The following is a 19,387-nucleotide window of genomic DNA, read 5'->3' as shown; positions in this document are numbered from 1 at the left end:
ATAAAGCCCTCCTGTGTAGAGATTGTGAGTGGTGATGCAGCAGATGTCTGTGTCTATTTTTTTTTTTTTAACATTTTTATTGACATTTTGTACTTACTGTGACATTTTGCATCGTGTGGCAAGTTATCCATCGATATATTCTGAACATCAAAATAAATGCATCGTTCGTCATGCAGTTATTAGTCCAATGTCTTGCCCTTGTGGACGTGATCCTATGTAAAATTTCTGAACAGAACTGGGTTGGAATTGAACGGGGGAGGGGGAGTCCATGGAGTTTTGGGTACTTGTGTCGCCGGTGGTCGCGGGTTGACATATGCCCTGATGGATGATGGGTCCGCGTACTTCTAGGGGCAGGCAGCCGTGGGGGATGGGTGGGATCGTGGTTGACCCGATACCAAGGTCCGATCGTTCATTGGGGTGTATAACATAGTGTTTAAAAACTAATGGTTGCCTGTATGTGTTGTGTGAGGGGGTCTGGCATCCATGTTCGCAGTCTGCGTCTGCGACTGTGTGTCGTGCGCAGATGTCTGTGTCTATAAGGCACAATCTAGCAGGTAGAACATTTCTCCACAAATAAGTTTTATGCATCTCTCACTATCAGCTTTTGAGGGGCTAGCAAATGTGATCTAATACAGAACTTAGAAGTATGTTGTCCCAAGGGATATTATATGGTCTAAATATAACTACAGCAATAGCTATAGTCCAAGGCAGGATAACTCAGAATTGCACAATAATATTTTTACCATCAGTCATAGCATTAGAGATCAAGTGCGTCTGTTCAGGAGGGAGTGCCGCCTGAACACGATTCTAGACCCAGTATTATATGAGACAACACAAACAAAAAAGTCCAGGATAGCTTTACTTCTCATTCAATATTGATTTAGTCCAAATTGATTTAGTACAAATTTAGTACAATATTAATTTAGTACAAATATGACGACATATGCAGGGCAAGTCAACCCAACATTATTTTATATGTCGGTTCATCCTCACAAATCACATGTATTAGTCCACAGGGAAATGTATAATACTTCTACATACATTATCTGACCACTCAATTTAAATACTTGACTTTTAACACACCAACTGTAAGCTGTACATGACAAGCTTTAGTCAAATAGGATGCCCCATCACAAATAGCACTTGCAACATCGATGCGGGGAGAGTGAGAGAGACAATTCTTCCAGAACTTTTTTCATAAGTTATTTCACAAACAATAGCGTGGAACACATTTAATGCTTATGTTCATAGTATATGATGGTTGTGCCTTTACGTCACTGACAGAGACTTGCATGGTCTTTAAAAATCAATTGCTGCACTGAAATACCAATATGACTCATCACCGAATCATGAATTACTTTCTAAATTTAGACACATAAAAAAAGACTTGAAGCTAGTGAGATGGAAATTGCATTTCTGGGACATAATGTGATGCAGCATAAATATGAGAAAGGACAGAGACTAGGCAGGAAGTTAGCTTGGATAATAAAAATAAAATTTAAGCATAAATCCATATCAGAAACAGGAGAAAGACATAGGACAACACACAAGGGTAGCGTCAACATTAATTTAAAGATCTGGATGCCTTATGGCATTATCCTAGACAAGCTGATATGGACAATTATATGCAAACATATCTGTAAGCTGTGTAATGACAGTAATTGTAATTGTTTTGTTGGGGTGTTTTTTGTTGGATGATGCTGAGATGGCCAGGACTGTGATTAAATGGGTCAGGGGTGTGAGTTGGGTGAGGTTATTGGTGCTGGTGTCTGTTAACTTCAATGTGGAGAGGTTTTTAATTTTTAGAAGAGAGACACCTTGACAGTTCAGAATCTGTGAACCTGATGAAGATCTGGAAGGGATGGACTAATTGTACCACTTACTCTTCATATGCTTGAAGAGTGCTTTTTTGGGTCCACCTTGGGAGTGCCCGCCTTAAGAGAAAATGTGTGAATTGTCAATGAAGAAGGGTAATTGATAGTATTCCGACAATTAGATTGCACCAGTATTACCCTACTGTGTGTTTAAGTCCCAAATGTGCGCCCGACTGAGTTCTTGCAGACAACGGCAGTATGAATAGTGGGTAACTTTTTGCCTTATGTGTTGTGGGCTGTTGACTAATTACATTGCAGATCCAAAATTGATTAAGGATAGGACAGGCAAAAAGCTTACCTGGTTTGTCAGAACTGCTTTTCAATGAAGTAAATCAACTACAGGAAATAACATTTTTACACAGGCTGGAATTACTGAGGTTTTTATGAAGTTTTAAAACAAACTAAATTCTGTGCAAATAAATCCCTATGTACTGGCTCTTGATGACTTTGTAAATGACGCAGTCCTTCCAGGGATATCTCTGCAGCAAAGGGAGACTACAGATGGCTCTTTGTTGACTGTGGATAATAAAGAGGTAACCAATATGATGGGAAAGGGGAGACTACTGGCTTAGATTGGCTGTATTGTTGTTTTATGTGACACATGTTGAGGAACTTTTTGAGGCTGGATAAAGCTGGTGTACTCTTTTTCTCAAATATAGCAGATAAGATGGTGGCGTCCTCAAACCTGACAGGGATCCCTTACATAAGACTTTTACAGACCTTCATCTTCGATTAACTTGAATTTTTTTAATTTGTACAAAAATGATACCCAATAGCATTTTGAAGGTTCTATCTTACTTAGGATATTCTGACAAATGTATTTGGTGCTAGGTAAGACACCTACCCGTTTTGAATCAATTAATATCAATACATGCCAAACAACTGCATTCTGTGATGTCTATCAACACTGAGAAGGCTTTTCACCCCATAAACAGGTCCTAAATCCAAGAGGCACTTTAGAAACTAAATTCTGGCCCAGAGACGTTAGCTTGGATTACACTGTTCTAAATATGCCCTAAAGCGCTAATGAGGAGGACTGGCCGATCTCAACACAATTTAGTTTAGAATGAGGAGCGAGACACTTTTTACCTATTTTATTTGTCATGGCCATTAGGCCACTGGCTGTGGGATTCATAACATGCATCCCATGAGAGGAATATCACTCAATCATCAGTGGCATTCGACTTCTTCATATGCTGATAATGTGTTAGTTTATATAGAGAACCAAGTAGCGAACCTGGCTACAGTCATGGAAGTTGCTAACACCTTTGGCAAAATTACTGGCTTGATTGTAAACTTTGAGAAACAGTGCCTGTCCCGATTGTGGGATGAAATCCCTCAGAAGTTGATCGGATCCATTTAGGATTTCTGGAATGTACCACAACTGTGTTTAAATGCCTGGCTGTCCATATGTATCACAAAGATGAGCATCTGATTTCAGGTAAGTAGCATAGAGCTCTAGGACCATTACAGAGACTGATAAGCTTTTAAAAAATATTGGTATTATCAGTGGCTGGCAGAGTTGCATTGGTCAGAATTGTGATCTTCACTCAATTGCTGTATTACTTCAATAAACTTCCAGTGGACGGGAGACCAATATTTTTTAAAGGAATTCCATTTCCTTATAAGTGGGTCAATGTGAATTGAAGGCACGAAAAAGTTGCTTTGACCAAGCTACAGTTAAAAATTGGGAAGGGGGGGGGGCTTTGTGTTCCAGATATGAAATGGTATTATATTGCAGCTCAGCTTCAATATGTAAACCAACTGCTCTCTGGGATTCTTTCTGCATTAGTGGTATTTTTGTGTGAAGAGCTTGCTCCAGTGCATGACTCAGTAGTAACACCACTAGAGATGTAATACTGAAAATAACTATAGTGCCCCTATATTGTTCAAGCCACTGAACGAAAATGACATGGGGAGGTTAACTATATATTTTTGAGATCCCACTATGGAGTTACCCTCAGGACAAGACGCTTGTTCATGTTATTCAATAAACAACTCTAGATGGACCGAGGGTAAGAAACATTATGTGACCTTGTCATTAATGGATCCCGAAAGTGGTTTGGGGGAGTTAATTCTTGGCATACAGTCAAATGATTAGAGTGGTTAGACTGAGTTGGGGAGCAGGAGACATGGAGCCAGAAGTACACATCTGCCTTAGGACCATGATCACACATGATGAGGAGAAAAACTGATATGTAACTATTATTTATAGAAAACAAATTATCCAAGTATTAGCCCCCACTCTAGGTAGGATATAAGACTTGGAGGTTCAGTTCTTAGATGAAGAACGGGGACCATAGTGGAATTTGCCACAATAGTATCCCAGATTGTTTAGTTTAAATTATCTAAGTTTAACCTTTTCCACTGCATCTATTAAACTCCTAAGAGACTGCACAAAATGTATGGTATGCACAAGGCTTTAAGTGGGCCGGGTCTCACCGGTGCAGAGCCCTGGCACAGGCGGTCCAGCAGTGACAGCAGGCACATCATGTGCATGTGCGCACAATGCTCACTTCTCACTAGTGGAGAAGTTACGGCATGACGTCATGCCAGATGAGCGTTGTAGGGGAAGGGAAATCCTTTAAAGAGAGTCATTTTCTCTCTGGTTTTCCCTTCTCTTTTTGAAACTCAGGAGCAGCAACATTGTCGTGGGGTCACCAGGGCTTTAGGTGGAAGCTTTTTCAATATTATATAGAAGCCATAGTTGCTGCTTATTTATCTTATGCAACTTACAACCATTGACAAAGCCAATAGTCCTGACTTGTTGTAGGTGTGATGTTACTTGTTGTATCATATATCTGGTTGCACTGACAGAAACAGCAAAATACAAGTCGGGCGGCACACTATGCTAAGCACAGATTTTTAGCTTATGTTTTTAAGCCACTCAATCAAAGACACGCCACGCCCTTAATTACATTGGCAACACCACTTTGAGAGACCCCCCAGTTTTTTCATCCTACTTAAAACCCTGGGTATGCACTCTAGCAATATAAGTGATGCTAGATTTTGTCGTACTGTCTAGATCTCTCCAGCAAACTACGGTTACTAAAATAAGTGAATGCAGTTCTCACAAAGTCATGGGCAGAACTAGCATGCTTCACCCCCAGTGCTTTTTACCAGTGTTGCTTACTTTCCTTAAAAAAGTGATGCATGTACCTACATTTGAAGAATTAGCATTTATATACTGGATTTGTCAGACGTAATGTGCAGTGTAGAGTGAATACCATAAAGTCTAGGGGCGGGACCATAAAGGATCATGGGATATTCTACTGTTGCAACAGAAAAATATTGATTCAGGTACGATCACTATAAGCAGTAAACAAATAGAATTATTGTGTCACTAAGTTGTAACAAAGTGCACTTTCTCAAATGCTTAATGTTGCAGTATGCTAGGCTTTCTAAAGAAATGTGAAATTGTGAATGTGAAAATGATCGATGGTGTTTACTCCCTGCTGGATATAATCACATGCGATGATCAGTCAACAGACTTTGCTAGGTGCTGGGTATTAGATGACATGGTGCTAAATAAATCTTGAAGCTGTGGTGGAGCTGTCAGACTGAATCCTGTAGGGCACTTGAGGAACGATGTCGCTAGGTAAGCCAATGACTAGTCCACCGTTCAATTCTTTTGATGGTGCTGTCTTTTGTACACACATCAAAACTAATAACCTAAAATGCATTGTATATTATTTCCTGGTTTGTCCTACATTTCAAATATCTTTAAACAGCACCAGGTACCCAAATAAAACAGGTGTTTCCTAATATTTGGGTCAAAGATAGCCTTTCTGAATGAAAAACCATGACTAATTATGTTAAACACAAAATAAATTGCAATGGATTTGAATGCTAGATTTTAAAGAATTTACTAAATATGTTCATTTCAATTGTAATGTGCTGCAGGGAAACGTTGAGCTTCTTAGAGCCCGTAATATGAAATAAAACAATACACACACAAAAACATTAAATCACACTGTTCAAAATTCAAATACCACAAAATATTACACATAATTGACAGAAATCCTGAATGCCAGACTTAAACTAAGGAATCTATCGTAATACAGCAGCTGCTTGTTAACGTACAAGTAACAGATCAGGAGATTTGTGGCCGGGGGTAATGTTTGTGAAACAGCTTGCCTCTTATTACACCTTTTGTCAGTGAGCTAAACAGTAATGGAAGCTGGCGCTCCAGCCAGAAGTCATGACCTAGAAAAGCAGTACCCTATTCAAACATCAGCCTCAGGGACGCATATAATACATCTTTTTAAGTAGGCCTGCTTAAACGTTGTTTTAAACCTCGCCTTTGAGAAATATATCAAATTTAAAACAAATATCATCCAACTACAAAAGATGCTGAATATTCATATTTCAAACACGCCAATATTTTCTGCAGACAGATTCTAAGATGTATATTTCAGGAGTACGCACTCATGTTTAAGAATAATTTCGTCTTCAGAGGGGATCAGTTCAATACCCTTTCAACTACAGTATGTCACAATGAATCCTCAAGTATTCAAACTAGGATCGGTCTTCTACTGAGCAGGAAACGTCACAGTCATTTCTCACGAACTGATGACAACCAAAGATTAAGAATATGTAGATGTCCATTATTTTATCACTTATAGTCGAACCAAATGGAAATCAAAACAAATGGAAAAAGACAAAATGTTCAAATAAAAGCCTTGCAATCAACAATTATTCTGCTGAAGAAAATTCCAGCGTGATTGTAACAATAAGGAATGTAAAGAAGCTTGAAGGCTGGCGACTGGCATTGCGCTGCATTAACTGATGCACTACGTCAGATCAGAGTGGTTTGTAAAGGGAAACAGAACCTTGGGGCAGTTATATAGAACAATATTACACGTTACCTAATATGCTTTTTTTTAAAGTGTATGTTTATTTGGAAATAGCTTGTAAAAGCTGCTTCTTCAATAGGCTCTGACTGAAATCAGAATGTTTAGGTTGTCTTTACGTTTCATGGATACATTGTAGTAAAAAAAAAACACAAGTGACAATAATGAGTGGATTGATATAATTCTGTGGCTGTAGTGTTTACTACAGACAAATGCATTTACTGTATTTGCCATATTGTTTAGATAATCTGGAGATCGGATTTCACGAAAAGGTTTTCTAGACCAAATGTTTGAAAATACTACCACCAGAAAAGGTAACACATAATTTTGCTTTTTGTCACATTATTCAAATACTTTTGCTGCAGAAATATTATCACTGCACGCAATAAAAACAACCACTATATATCTATCTATATATATATATATATATATATATATATATAGAGAGAGAGAGAGAGAGAGAGAGAGAGAGAGAGAGTTAGATAGATATACACACTTAAATTGGATGCAGCAAATATGAAGCAGGAAGTCCATGCTACAGGTGGATAGCAGTTGCCGCAGCCTATGCTTTATCTAATTCTACCACAGTCGTTAGATGTTATCGCCCATATGTATAAAGGTATAACTATGATAGCACAGCACATTCTACCTTCATAAGGAGGCGTGCGATGGTATTCCGCATGCCTTGGTGTAAAGCTTTGTACAAAAGCAATGGTGTACGAATGCCAAGCCGGCTCAGTGCAAGGCAACAACCCAAAAAAGCACGACACCCTCACATAAACATCAGTTGCCGGACCTTAAGCTGCAAACATCGAGCAGGACAGTTCGCTTTTTTTACATGTGGAACATAAACTTGACATTCATCAGATGTATTTATCACCTGCTGCAGGCGTCGATGCGGTTGTCGACCTGTAACTGCCGTGTGAACCCTCCTAAGGTATCGCCAGAATGGCATGCTACAGATGCTCGCAGACCTGCAACACGCATGCTGCCATTCTTCGGCGAGCAGCTCGGTCTCAGAAGGCGCGGGCATGCATCGGCTGCGTTTTCGCTTCAAGTAGAATACAACACTCGCACAAAACGCTCACATTCCAGACTTGTGGGGCAAAGGACCACACAAACACGATGCTGCAGCAAGAACGGTCACCAATCTCTTAAATGCTGGCAGCTAAACGACGTTTACAAAAGCATCTGCGCTTTCACTTACTGTTGCTCGCATCCTTTTAGTTCGTTCATTCAGCTGGCGCTATCGCAGTGACAAAGGCTGCTGGAAGATTCAGCAGTGACCAGTCCGGATGCTCCGATCTGTTCCATTCACTAAATACTGAGGCGATCTTCATTGACGTGCAGGGCATTAGGCCTCTGTTTACCCAGCCGGTGTAAGCTAAATTCCATCCATGGCGAAGTCCCTGCCCGTCAGTGGCCGTGCAGCCGTACCGCGTGTGATAGGAGACCGTTCAAGGTATGACCAATTATCGGGGCAGTCGCCAATGCCCTCCTCAGGCCCTGCTTCCTATCAAATTAGCCAATGTACAGTGAGCTTCCTCTGTACACGACTGTATCACATCACCATGGCAACTGAATCAACAAATAGCTGCAGCAGCATCTGCTTCTGGATCATCTAACGTCAGTCAACAGAAGAGCAGGATTTAAGAGAACAGAGCCTCCAACGTACTGTTTTTATGGATTTTTTTTTTAGCTTTTTAATTTATAGCTAGTTTGCTTCCTGCCAGTGTTCTATTTTTATGTGCGGATAGGTCACTGGGTGGGTTGGTTTTCAGCTAGGGAACAAATTAACCGCACACAGGTATCCAGGCATAAGTACGGGATTTTACCAATACACACTGAAGACGTTTTAAACATTACATGATGCAGATGTGACGTACTATGAAGATTTCCAAAATGCTGTCCTTGTCACATTGCACTCAACAAAGAAAAGTATAAAAACCTAAATAATGAACTCAAAAGCAATTCCGATTCTAGAACTTTCAAATTTGACATCAGATTTTCTTTTGGGCAGTTTTCTGCAAACTGAATGACTAGACGCGTTTGCACAGCGTACACTACTTGACTAAGTATCTTGGCGCCAATGGTTTGCTGCATAAGGTCGGGGACATTTAGTGAATCATCTGATTGAATGCAATACTTGCAGGAGCAGAATACCCTCCTCATAATACCAGTAAAGGCGCCTGAATTATTCTCTAGAAAAATACAAGCACTCATTAAGTAATATCAAAGCATAGGAGGGCGGGGGGGGGGGGGGGGGCAAAATTACAAAAAAAGATATCATTTTGGTCCAAGTCTTAAGAATGAATTATTTTTAAAAGTTCGAACTTCGTTTGTCGTTTGTAGGGAAAATAACTTGAAATAAGCTGTTATTTTCTCAATACTGGAGGAAGCAAGACAAGTTCTTCACTATACCATACTTTTTGGATGTGCTAAAGCAGCTCCGCCCTCAAGGTCTTTTTCCACTGCTAAAACAGTGTCAGAGGGTGAGGCACGACGTTGAGAGGAGGTAGCATTCCGGGTGGGAACCCTTCGGATTCTTGGCTGGGCCTGTGTCCCAAGGAAGGCGTGAGCCGTTCCACCCGTGGGGCTGAAAAGATGGCGGAGCCCACTTCTAGGCTGACAGGTACCTCTTAACTGCTAGGGATTCCAAACCCCCGCACTAATCCCTTTATTGGATGTTAGGGGTACCACGCATTTAAACCTTCATAACTTCTTTCAACAAAAAGTATCCACGCTAAATTTGGGTCCATTTTTTCAACATTCTGGAAATTTTAAAGGTAGCCAGCTCCCTTGGAGGAAAGCAAGAAAATGCCCACAATATAGCTAAACTTAGGTTTTGGTTGGAAAAATAGGAAAATTACTGTGCAATAAAGTGTCCTTTTTTTCTCTGAAAATGACATCAACTAAATGTTTGCTGTGTTACGATCACCATCTTTCCAGCATTCAGAAATAAGTAGAGATGAAGAAAGAAAAAAAAATACCAGTGCTAGCATTTATCTATGCGTTAGTCCATTTTCCTAATTTCTGTGGCTTCAGCCTGCTTGCAGATTTTGGTGGAAGCAGGTGTGAGACCCATGAGTGATCACGGGACACTATACCTTTCTGAAAAGTAGACAAACTTTTGAACTCAGCAAGGGATCATTTGTGTAGATCCCTTCATGTTTTTCCATAGAAACTAACAGTATAAATAAAAACATAATGCAAATGAGTATGAACAAAAACCCCCATATGTGAGGGGGGTGGCTAGCAGCCCGAGAAAATGGCCACAGTCTAGCGAGTCTCCGCCGTCCCCATATCTTCCCCGCTGATCCGCACACTGATCCAGAGGTTTTTTCCACTTCCACTTGGAGTTAGTGGTGTCGGAGGAACTCGTGCCTGCACTGCTGGTGGTCCGAACTCGAGTAAGGTCTCCTTGAGGAAGCGACGTCGAACAGAAAAACGTGGCCTCCTTCGGTGAGACAAGCCGGGGACTAAAGTTGGGACGGAGCCGGCCGCGGCACGCACGGGGGTCCGACGCCCATTGAGAGTGGAGCGTGGTGTCGGGGCTAGAAAGGGGCAGCCTGGCATGGCTCTGACACCTTACCACCTTGAAAGACTGGGGTGATTAGCGGCCGCATATACAGCACCCGCGACCGCAGAAGATCGCAGTGGCGTCACGAACAGCGTTTTGGAGCTTCTACACTGTCTGAGGCGGGACGGGACCGCCTGGTAGCGGCGCAAGCCCAGACTTACACAACGTACGGCAACAGCCCGAATGGACACCCTGATGGTTGGATTCGGGCTGGCAGACGACCAGCGCACCAGAGGTAGAAAGTAGGCCCCCCCTGCCTCACCACAGCGACTGCATCCACTGTGCAGTATTAACGCAGGCGGCTCATTGACAACCCGAAGGGGGGGGGGTGTCTGACTCCGGCAATCCGCTGCCACCCGGGCACGGGGTGACACCATCCCTCAACATCAGACCTCACAACAACACCAGCACCCAACGATCCTGGTGGCGTAAATACTGCAGTGGTGCCCCACGGAAAAGACGCAGTGCTGGGGGTGGGAAACCCAAAAGGCCGCGTGTGCTAAGGCAGCACACTGGTGGGCAACGGTGACTACCAACCCAGCACTGGAACATAGCAATTTGCCGTACTCACTGCCAAAATGAGTGCCAAACCTCAGAAGGGCACGCATCATGCCAAACTGGAGAATTCCGCCTATGTTAAACCGCAGGCAGAACCCGCAGGACAGGACACTGTGTCTGCACCTAGCTCTAAAGGCACTGAGAAACACGAGATTACGCTGCAAGACATTATGAACACATTAAATAGCCTCCACGCCTTCCTTGATTCCCGTATTGGATCCCTCTCAGTGGAACTTTCACTAATCCGAGCTGATTTCAACAGAATGTCCACCAGAGTCTCGGTGGTGGAAACTACAGCAACGGCCCTCGCAAGCGATACATCCACTCTCAAGAAGCAGGTTCACCAACTCAAGGTGGACAACAAACTGCTGGCCGCCAAGCTCGAAGATCAGGAAGGCCGATCGTGGCGGAACAACATTCGCCTCATAAGTGTACCGGAACGGGCAGGTGGCCTGGCACTTGACCTCTTTGTCGAGGACCTCATCACAAACCACCTCCAGCCATGGGGCCTCACTAACTATTTTTCTGTGGCAAGGGCGCACCGGGTACCAGGTGGGAAACCCAGACCGGGGGCACCCCCAAGACCCATTCTTGCCCACATTTTTAACTACTGGGATAGTGACGTGATATTGCAAACTGCCCGTACTGCCTCTCCACTGCGACTCGATGACTATACTATCACAATCTTCCCGGACTACACGGCAGCAGTCACGAAACAACGCAGTGGATTCCTTGCTGTTAAAAAGGCACTCATAGACCGTGGACTTAAATATTCCATGCTGTTCCAAGCTAAACTGAGGGTAGAAGCCGAGGGCAAAGTGTGTTTTTTTCTGACACCCGAAGACGCTCAGGAGTGGCTGGAGGGTTGGCGCAGGGTCACAAGATCGACTCAAACTGTCGGAGGTAACGGACAACGTGGGAGAAATGACACGCTGGAAGATCCGGAACAGGCGGACGCAATGGACAGACCGTCTTATACCAGTGGAGGAGAATGATCATAACTATGGCACGGAGGAACACTGGCACTGATGGACAGTCGGAACTTGACTACTTATTGGCTGAGTAGGCCAACCTCTGGCCAACATCAGCAAGTGGCCATTGCGGCGAGGGACAATGCTGTAAAGATGGCAGTGGGAACATATAAAACTTTTCTGTGATGACCCAGTTGACACCCAGAACGTATCCTTTATTGCATTCACTGCTGGAGCGGGTACAGCCACTAAAGTACATGATGTTGTCGGGGAGGTACTAGGGGACTACGGATGATCTCCCCCCGTTATGGTATTGGGAAAAGGTACTGAGCACTCTGCACAGTTGGGGAGGCGGGTAGTTTTAAGTCCGTCATGCAGGGAGGCAGGGAGGAGGGAGGGTGAGGGGGGATTGTTAATTGTGATTTATGTTTTTTTCTTTGCAGGTTCTACAAGGGTGGTGGTTAGTTACTTTCACCTAAACACTACGCATCTGACACATTGCCAACACAGTTCCATTGCTATGCGTACGGACCATAATAGAAAACAGCAGTGAGGACCCAGCAGAGACCTGACCCAACACTACCTCCCTTGACGCCGACTGCTCCCTTGTCATTCCTTACGTGGAACGTCCACGGGCTCGGCGATAAGATTAAAAGAGGATTAATTCTGCAATACTTAAAACGACAGGCCCCTGCGGTGGCACTACTTCAAGAAACACACTTGGTGGGCCAATTATGTAAGGCAAATAGGTCCAAGGCTGGTATGATGGGGGCATAGCGCTCCCGAACATACAACTATATTACTGGGCATCGCAGTTGAAAGCACTTAATCAATGGATACATGCCCCGCAAACAGACCCTGCGTATAAAGCAGCCTTATACGGTTTGGGAGAAGGGGGCGTCATGAGAGCGCTACATACAACACTGCGAACTACCCCATTAATCGGACCCACGGCACATACAGTCCGGGTTTGGTACTCTGCACTCAAAAAACTAGGCTGGAGTGGAGTTGTAACTCAGCTCACCCCACTCTGGGAAGCACAGTGACTGGGTAGACTTTGGAATAGTAAGGGTTTCCATAGGTGGTATTCTATTGGCATCTCTACGGTGGGTGATTTATGGGTTAATGGGGAGATGGTTACATTTATTTACCTAATCACAAGATTGTTCCACTGGATGTGTGGAGGGGGGGAACAAGAGGCGTGGGGTTCTGGAGCTAGCGGCCTCCAATATTAAGTGTTTATCACAAAAGAGCTGCTCCTAGTGTGATAACCCAAACGAGTTACAAGAACGTCGTGAGTGTGGGCATCTCACAAAAAGTTACGGACTGGTCTCACACACCACCTGGTGTCATGCTTCATCATTGACCAGTCCTCGCCCTCCAAAACCTTCGTTTGATGGAGGGCGGGCATACACTTGACGACAAGGATGCACTTCTAAGTGACTAAGTGGGGGCCCGTGGATATGTGAGTGGGGTTAAAAATCATTATAGTAGTCAGAGGCGTTTTTAATGTGAAATGAAAACTATATGATATTAAAATGTGAATGTGATGGTAATTGGGGTGGTTATTGTCCCCTACCGTCTAGTGGATGGTCGACATGTTTCTGCCCAAGTGGCCCAATAGGGTCCATGGCATTCATCAGGACCTAGAGATGAGAAAAAGGGCTCCGTTCTTACCAAATGTTGGTATAATTTTACCACTTTGTGAGTGGTGTGGCGTTGGTCACACTTCACCGTATTATAACTGCTTCCAAAGTTGAAGCCCTAGTTAAATGGACAATATGTCCCATGGGGGTAGGGGCGGATGGAGTCCACAGTTTTTGTCTCCTTGTGACATCTGATGGATGCGTCCCGAAACCTATACGTCCGCTCCCGGTCCTCCCGAGAGGGAGGACCGGGAGCGGACGTATAGGTTTCGGGACGTATAGGTTTCGGGACGCATCCATCAGATGCCATCAGATGAGAACACACACAAACTGTAACACCGCAAATTGTATTTACTACTGACTTGTCCCTGTGGTCTTCACTATGTGGGAATGACCACGCGCCCAATTAAAGTCCGGATCTCAGAACATCGCAGCAATTTTCGCTGCCGTAAAAATAACACCAAAATGTGCCTTCACTTTTTGGAAAAAGCCCACTCTCCGGACTCTCTTAAATGGGTGGTTCTGGAAGCTTCCCAGAACTCATCCAAAACACAGCTATTTACCAAGGAACAAAGATGGATACACCGTCTTTCCTCACAGGTTAGAGGGTTGAATGATGATATTCCTTGGAGCTCCATTCAAATCTAAAGCCTCCAGTTGTTCAAAATCTTTCTTTTCTCCTTACTTTAAATTACTTCGTTGGACCTCAGGAAATGGTCTTTGCTGTTAGTCTACCATCTCAGTAACATTGCGTTTTTTGAACCATAGAATATACTCCAATTAAGGTTCTTTTTGACATACCCGCATCAACTAACCGAGTTGATTTCATTCTTGAGCACGACGAACATTATCGTAATTTAACTGCTGGTTTTATTCCTGTTAATCTAACATTCCTTTTTGGGTCCATCAGCGTATATATATTTTTTATCGCCTAAAACCGCTTTTCAATGACCTATGACATCTCCAATATCTTAACAAATATATGTGAGTTTTTTGCGAACATACAATAAATGTTACCCGTTGCGCTCCACGCACTTGTCACCATTACAAGATGGCCGCTGTCATTTCTTTGCTCGAGACCCACAACAACCCAACCATGCTAAACCACACCCAGTGACACGTGGTGATTCGAGCATTGAAAAACTAAGGAGGGACTGACTGAAACACCTCCCGGACCCGGTGGACAGGGAAGGTCATCAAGCAGCATAACGAGAAACCTCTGTGAGTAATTCCTGAACTACTGACTATTTGTATTGCTTGCCGATTTCGGCGCCCTCCCGAGTACACTGAATCAATCTTGCCAAGTCTGATTAGAGTTTGTTTTTACTGCCCCAGAACACCTCCGACTTTTTTAGATTGATAAATTTGAGCACCCGAGGTTAAACATCACACACGTTAATCTCGTTCCTTCTCCCTCGCTATTTTTCTACAACGCTATACCTCTACTAGATAGCTTTAATATCACACATCTTCTGCTTGACCTTACAAGTCAGACCACTGATATTACGTGTGAGACAAGTGTTTTCTTTTAAACTCCTTTACATCTCCAATGACTCATTGTGATGATAATACCAGTGTTTAAGACGTTATTCAGTGCCTTTCCCTGTATCTCTTTTTAAAAAATAAGGTGACACCAACCTTTGCTGCTCCGCCACGCTATACTTTCACTAGATAGCCAAAACAAAAGATATTTCCCTCTTGTGTTCACGAGTGAGATAAATGATATTACGAGTGAGACAACGGTTTCTTTAAAATTCCTTTACATCTCCAATGAACAACTGTGTTGACAACATCAGTGTTTAAGGCGATAGTCAGTGGTTCTATCTGCTTGTTCAGCCTCATTGCTATAGGAGCTTTGCGTTATGCATAAACCACCGGGTACTGATGATGCCTGGGGATTTTACTGATTAGGGTGAGTACCCTTTATTATTTCTGCTGCTGTATCATGGTTTTTCCACAGGGGCTTAGAGTCACATTAGTTCACTGTGGATTTTTACCACCTGTTCACTTTTAATATTGATTTTAGCACCATAATAATCACGACACGTGTGCTAATGATGAGGAATTAGAGTCACTCTGAGATCGTACCTAGGTTGATCATGTTCTGTTTTCCTAATGAAAAGATATATTTTTTAAATATTTTTGTCTCCCTATATAGGTAGATACAGACACATTAGCCAAGAAGCATTTTCACTGTGAGTAAATATATTACTACGTAAATCATGTGTAGATAGTTATCTATTTCGCTGGTCCTGAAGAATCGCTTGGATATTTTTCCACTAGCGAGAAACATGTCGACCCACACTTGATAGAACAAGGAAAGACACTATATGAGACATCACACTCAGACTAGTGCCTTGCTCTTTATTTTTAATTAGGGTAGGAGACCCCCAGAATAAAACACTTGCTTACTTCGGCACCCTATTTTATCTCACTTCATCTACACAATACTGGCCCCATACCCGCACATCATCATATGGCTATTGGATAAAAAGATCTCCGCCAAAGAGCCCCTAATTTTAGGGAACCCGTCGGGTATTGCACCGCCGACCCGACGAGGAGCAGCCCAGATGATGAAGCATGACACCTGCAAGGGTGTGTGAGGGCATTATTATCCAAAATTTTGGATTCCCAACATTTTTCCATACTATTGGAATCATGGGATCCTTGTCTCCTGTGACCCTTTAAATTCCGACCTATAAGGAACAGCATATTTTCCTTTTGATTTAATATTTTAAATCTACCAATCTGTAACCGCTTTTTAGTATGCCCTGTTTTCAATAAACAGAATTAAAAAAATAAAACAATATGTGACAAAGTTTTCATCTGCAGCTCCTTGTCACAATAGCCAATTTACAGGAGAAAAATACAATTTTGTCCGGCAAATCCTTCTGGTCGTAGTAATATGTAAGGCTTGTAGATTCTCCAAAAACACTCAATACCTAGAGGCAGTAACTTAGCTGCACCTTACAATGATTTTTCATTGTGTACCAACTATACGGAAAATGCACGTGGTAAAATATAATGAATGAAAACTAGGTATGAAGGAATCCTATGTATTTCTGAAATGTACACAAGATGCTTAGTTTAGGAATAGTGGATAGTTGTAAATCTCTTAATCTGTGGTTATCCATACTAACCTGAGATTCAGAAGCATTTTGCAAAATGTCTTCTTTCTTACACATTGGCTTACATTTGGAAGCAACAAACAAAGGGAAGCCAAATTGGCAATAACAAATGTTCTCCTATTCTGTATTTCCATCTGTCTCACAATAAAAATGTCACCTCGCTTGTGTCACTGGGCCTAGGGCTGCAGCACAGAACACCTCAAAATGTGGTTTGGAGACATTACATTTAACCCAGTAAAATCTTTTTTTTTCACAATGCAGTTAGCTGCAGATTTTGGGCCCTAGCACCCAAGAACACCTACCATAGTCAGACATATCTGAAAACTAGACACCAGGGGGAGCACAGGTTGGTGTGCCTGGCGTGGAATCCCATGATGTTTTCTTAACCACAATGCTTCTTTACACCTCACACTTTGCTGAATATCACGGATCAAACCAGAGTCAATGGGAGTGACAAGTGAGGGGACACTGGATGGTAGGAACTTGATGGACCCGAGTGGGTTCTGGAAGTTCAAATCACAGGAATGCATGGAAATTGAGTGATTTTAACCAAGATTTGAGGTTTGGAGGGTATTGCGGGTAAAACAAGTGGTGGTATCCACATGAGGCACACCACCATAGACTCCCCCGGGTTTTTGGCTTTCAGAAATGTCTGGGTTTGGTAGATTTTTACAGGTGGTGGCCCACCCAAGGCTGAAAAGTGCTGCCATTCAACATGGCAAGTGGGACGACATTTGGATTTAGCCCCACTCGGCTGGCCCATTTGTAAAAACAACACCCAAAATAATCAAAAACTTTCTCTCACTTGCCAATCTGATTGGGAAACTTTAGTTACCAGGGGAGCAGAAAGACCGGTGAGGCTTTAGCTGTGGAAGGTGGGGGTTGGGCCTGACAGCAGGATAGGACAGACCCCATCCCATTATCCCCCACCTACCACCTGGTAGCACAAATATGGCAAATCCTCTACCTGCCCCCCATGGTGGGGGGGCACAAAAGACTGGTTTGACCCTTTTGAGTCAGGGAATGACCCAATGCCAGGGTGGCATGTCCACACCCCACTATTTTGCCTGATGACTAATGGGCTTTCTACCCCAAGGGGGCAGATTAGAAACAACCTCTCTAATGGGGGCAACCTTCCTATCTGCCCCCAGGGGGACAGAAATACTCTGTTGCCCTTCTGGATTATGGGTGTGACTCTAAGACAGGGTAGGAAACCCTCAACCTTTTGTTTGTGTTGACACTGTGAGAAGTTGGCCTGGTATATGCTGCTCACTAGTTCTAGTGATCACCTTGTACCATGCCAAGCAACCCTTATGGTGGTGGTTGAAGCCAACCTTGATAGACCAGCTATCCTAGTGGTAGCGTGGACAGTGCAGTCTGCAGGCTAAACTCTTGAGGGCATGTGAAGCCAGCTGTTTTACCATATGTAACCTCCTTGAATACCAAATGAAAGGACACCACACAGATATATATTCAAAATATATATGTATTTATTTACTAAAAGTATCCCCTATACTCTTTATGAGCACAAAAGCACATTCGTTAAAACAAGGCAGTGTTTAAATATACAAAAGTTGCACAATTATGGATGGGCCCGGGTGGCCCGCTAAACCATATACTAAAATAGTGGTATAAGAACCAGGTATAGAAAAGTAAGAAGGCCTAGGGAATTGCTGGGACTACGAGGAGCTAACAGTAGTTAGTGACCAGGAGGCCCACAGGATGCGTGTGCAGTGTTGAAAGTTACACGCATGCACCAATTGGATTCAATGGGTGCGTAAAAGTCACAAAGTTAAAGCAAAGGGAGTCTTCCGGATGGACCAGAACCTAACGCTTGGAAACCTAGACACTAGAGATGTTTCTCTACACAGGAGCACCGGAGTGCCAGCGTTACCTCACCCACAGGAAGCGGGTGCATAGGTGTCAAAGTTCGTCGAGTTTCGTCGTGCAGGTCTATGGAGCCTGAAGATGAAGATACTGCAGGCGGCCAGGCCAGAAGAGTTCCGGTGGATCCAAGGGTGGATCTGAAGAGTAGAAGACCTGAAAGCAGAGGGGACACTGTTCAGAGTCACTAGCCAGTGACCGGCGTGGAACCAGGAAGGAACCAGGCGAAGTCGGATGCCAACAGGTGAAAAAGTGAAGCTTGTCTCTGCAGCCACGTGGAAGTGAAGATGTTGACGACGTCCAGGAGTCACTCACGAGCTGTCCCACGAAGGCTCTAGCTGATGGCGGTGTCGGCTTCTCAATGGGAGCAAACAGGCCTTGGCTAATGCAAGCCACGCAGGAGTCGATGAAAGCTTGATGCTCTAACCAGCAAGGTCAGAGGGGCTGCTCCTTTTCACAGGGGCAAGGGCCAGTCTGGAGCAACCAGACCAGCAGTGTTGTTCGTAGATTTCGTCGCCAAGATGGCCACTAGCCAACGGGCCAGTAACCGGGATGACGCGTCGAGTGGCAAAAAGCAAAAGGGCCCCACGCAGATCTCGTGGATGCTGGAGGGCTGGTATTTGGTGCAAATGCTGCTCGGTGTTGGGGCTTCTCAGGGCCCTATGCACAACGATGAGGATGCCTCGGGTGCTGCGCAGTCAGCTTGTCGTGGACGTTTCAAGATGGCCGGTCCCACGTCTCTCGGTGCCTCCACGGGTCTCTTCTTTGCAGGGACTGTGGATCAGGCTCTGAGATGTCTGGGAGTCTGGGTCTTGTCGGGCTCTGGGCTCGGTCTCCGGCAGGAGGCGGCGGCAAAGCAGTCGTTGAGTTGCTGGATGGTGCCTGTGTTCACA

General features: G+C 43.7%; 1 protein-coding gene across 5 annotated transcripts in view; it reads right to left on the bottom strand.

The window, feature by feature from the left end:
- Positions 1-19,387, bottom strand: part of FNDC3A (fibronectin type III domain containing 3A) — a 1,314,248-nt gene that overhangs the window by 935,497 nt on the left and 359,364 nt on the right. Inside the window, exon 1 of one of the 5 annotated variants that reach the window (XM_085621891.1) lies at positions 7,935-8,245. The exons of the other annotated variants lie outside the window; for them this stretch is intronic. Within the exon in view, the coding sequence (XP_085478017.1) occupies positions 7,935-7,946 (12 nt within the window). The 5' untranslated portion in view covers positions 7,947-8,245. Of the gene's footprint in view, positions 1-7,934; positions 8,246-19,387 lie in introns of those variants that run through there. 5 annotated transcript variants of the gene reach the window in all.

Source organism: Triturus cristatus, chromosome 8 (assembly GCF_964204655.1).
Source record: "Triturus cristatus chromosome 8, aTriCri1.1, whole genome shotgun sequence".
NCBI classification, from domain to species: domain Eukaryota; kingdom Metazoa; phylum Chordata; class Amphibia; order Caudata; family Salamandridae; genus Triturus; species Triturus cristatus.
Note: the sequence above shows the minus strand (reverse complement) of the source record. Positions and strands in the feature narration are given on the sequence as shown.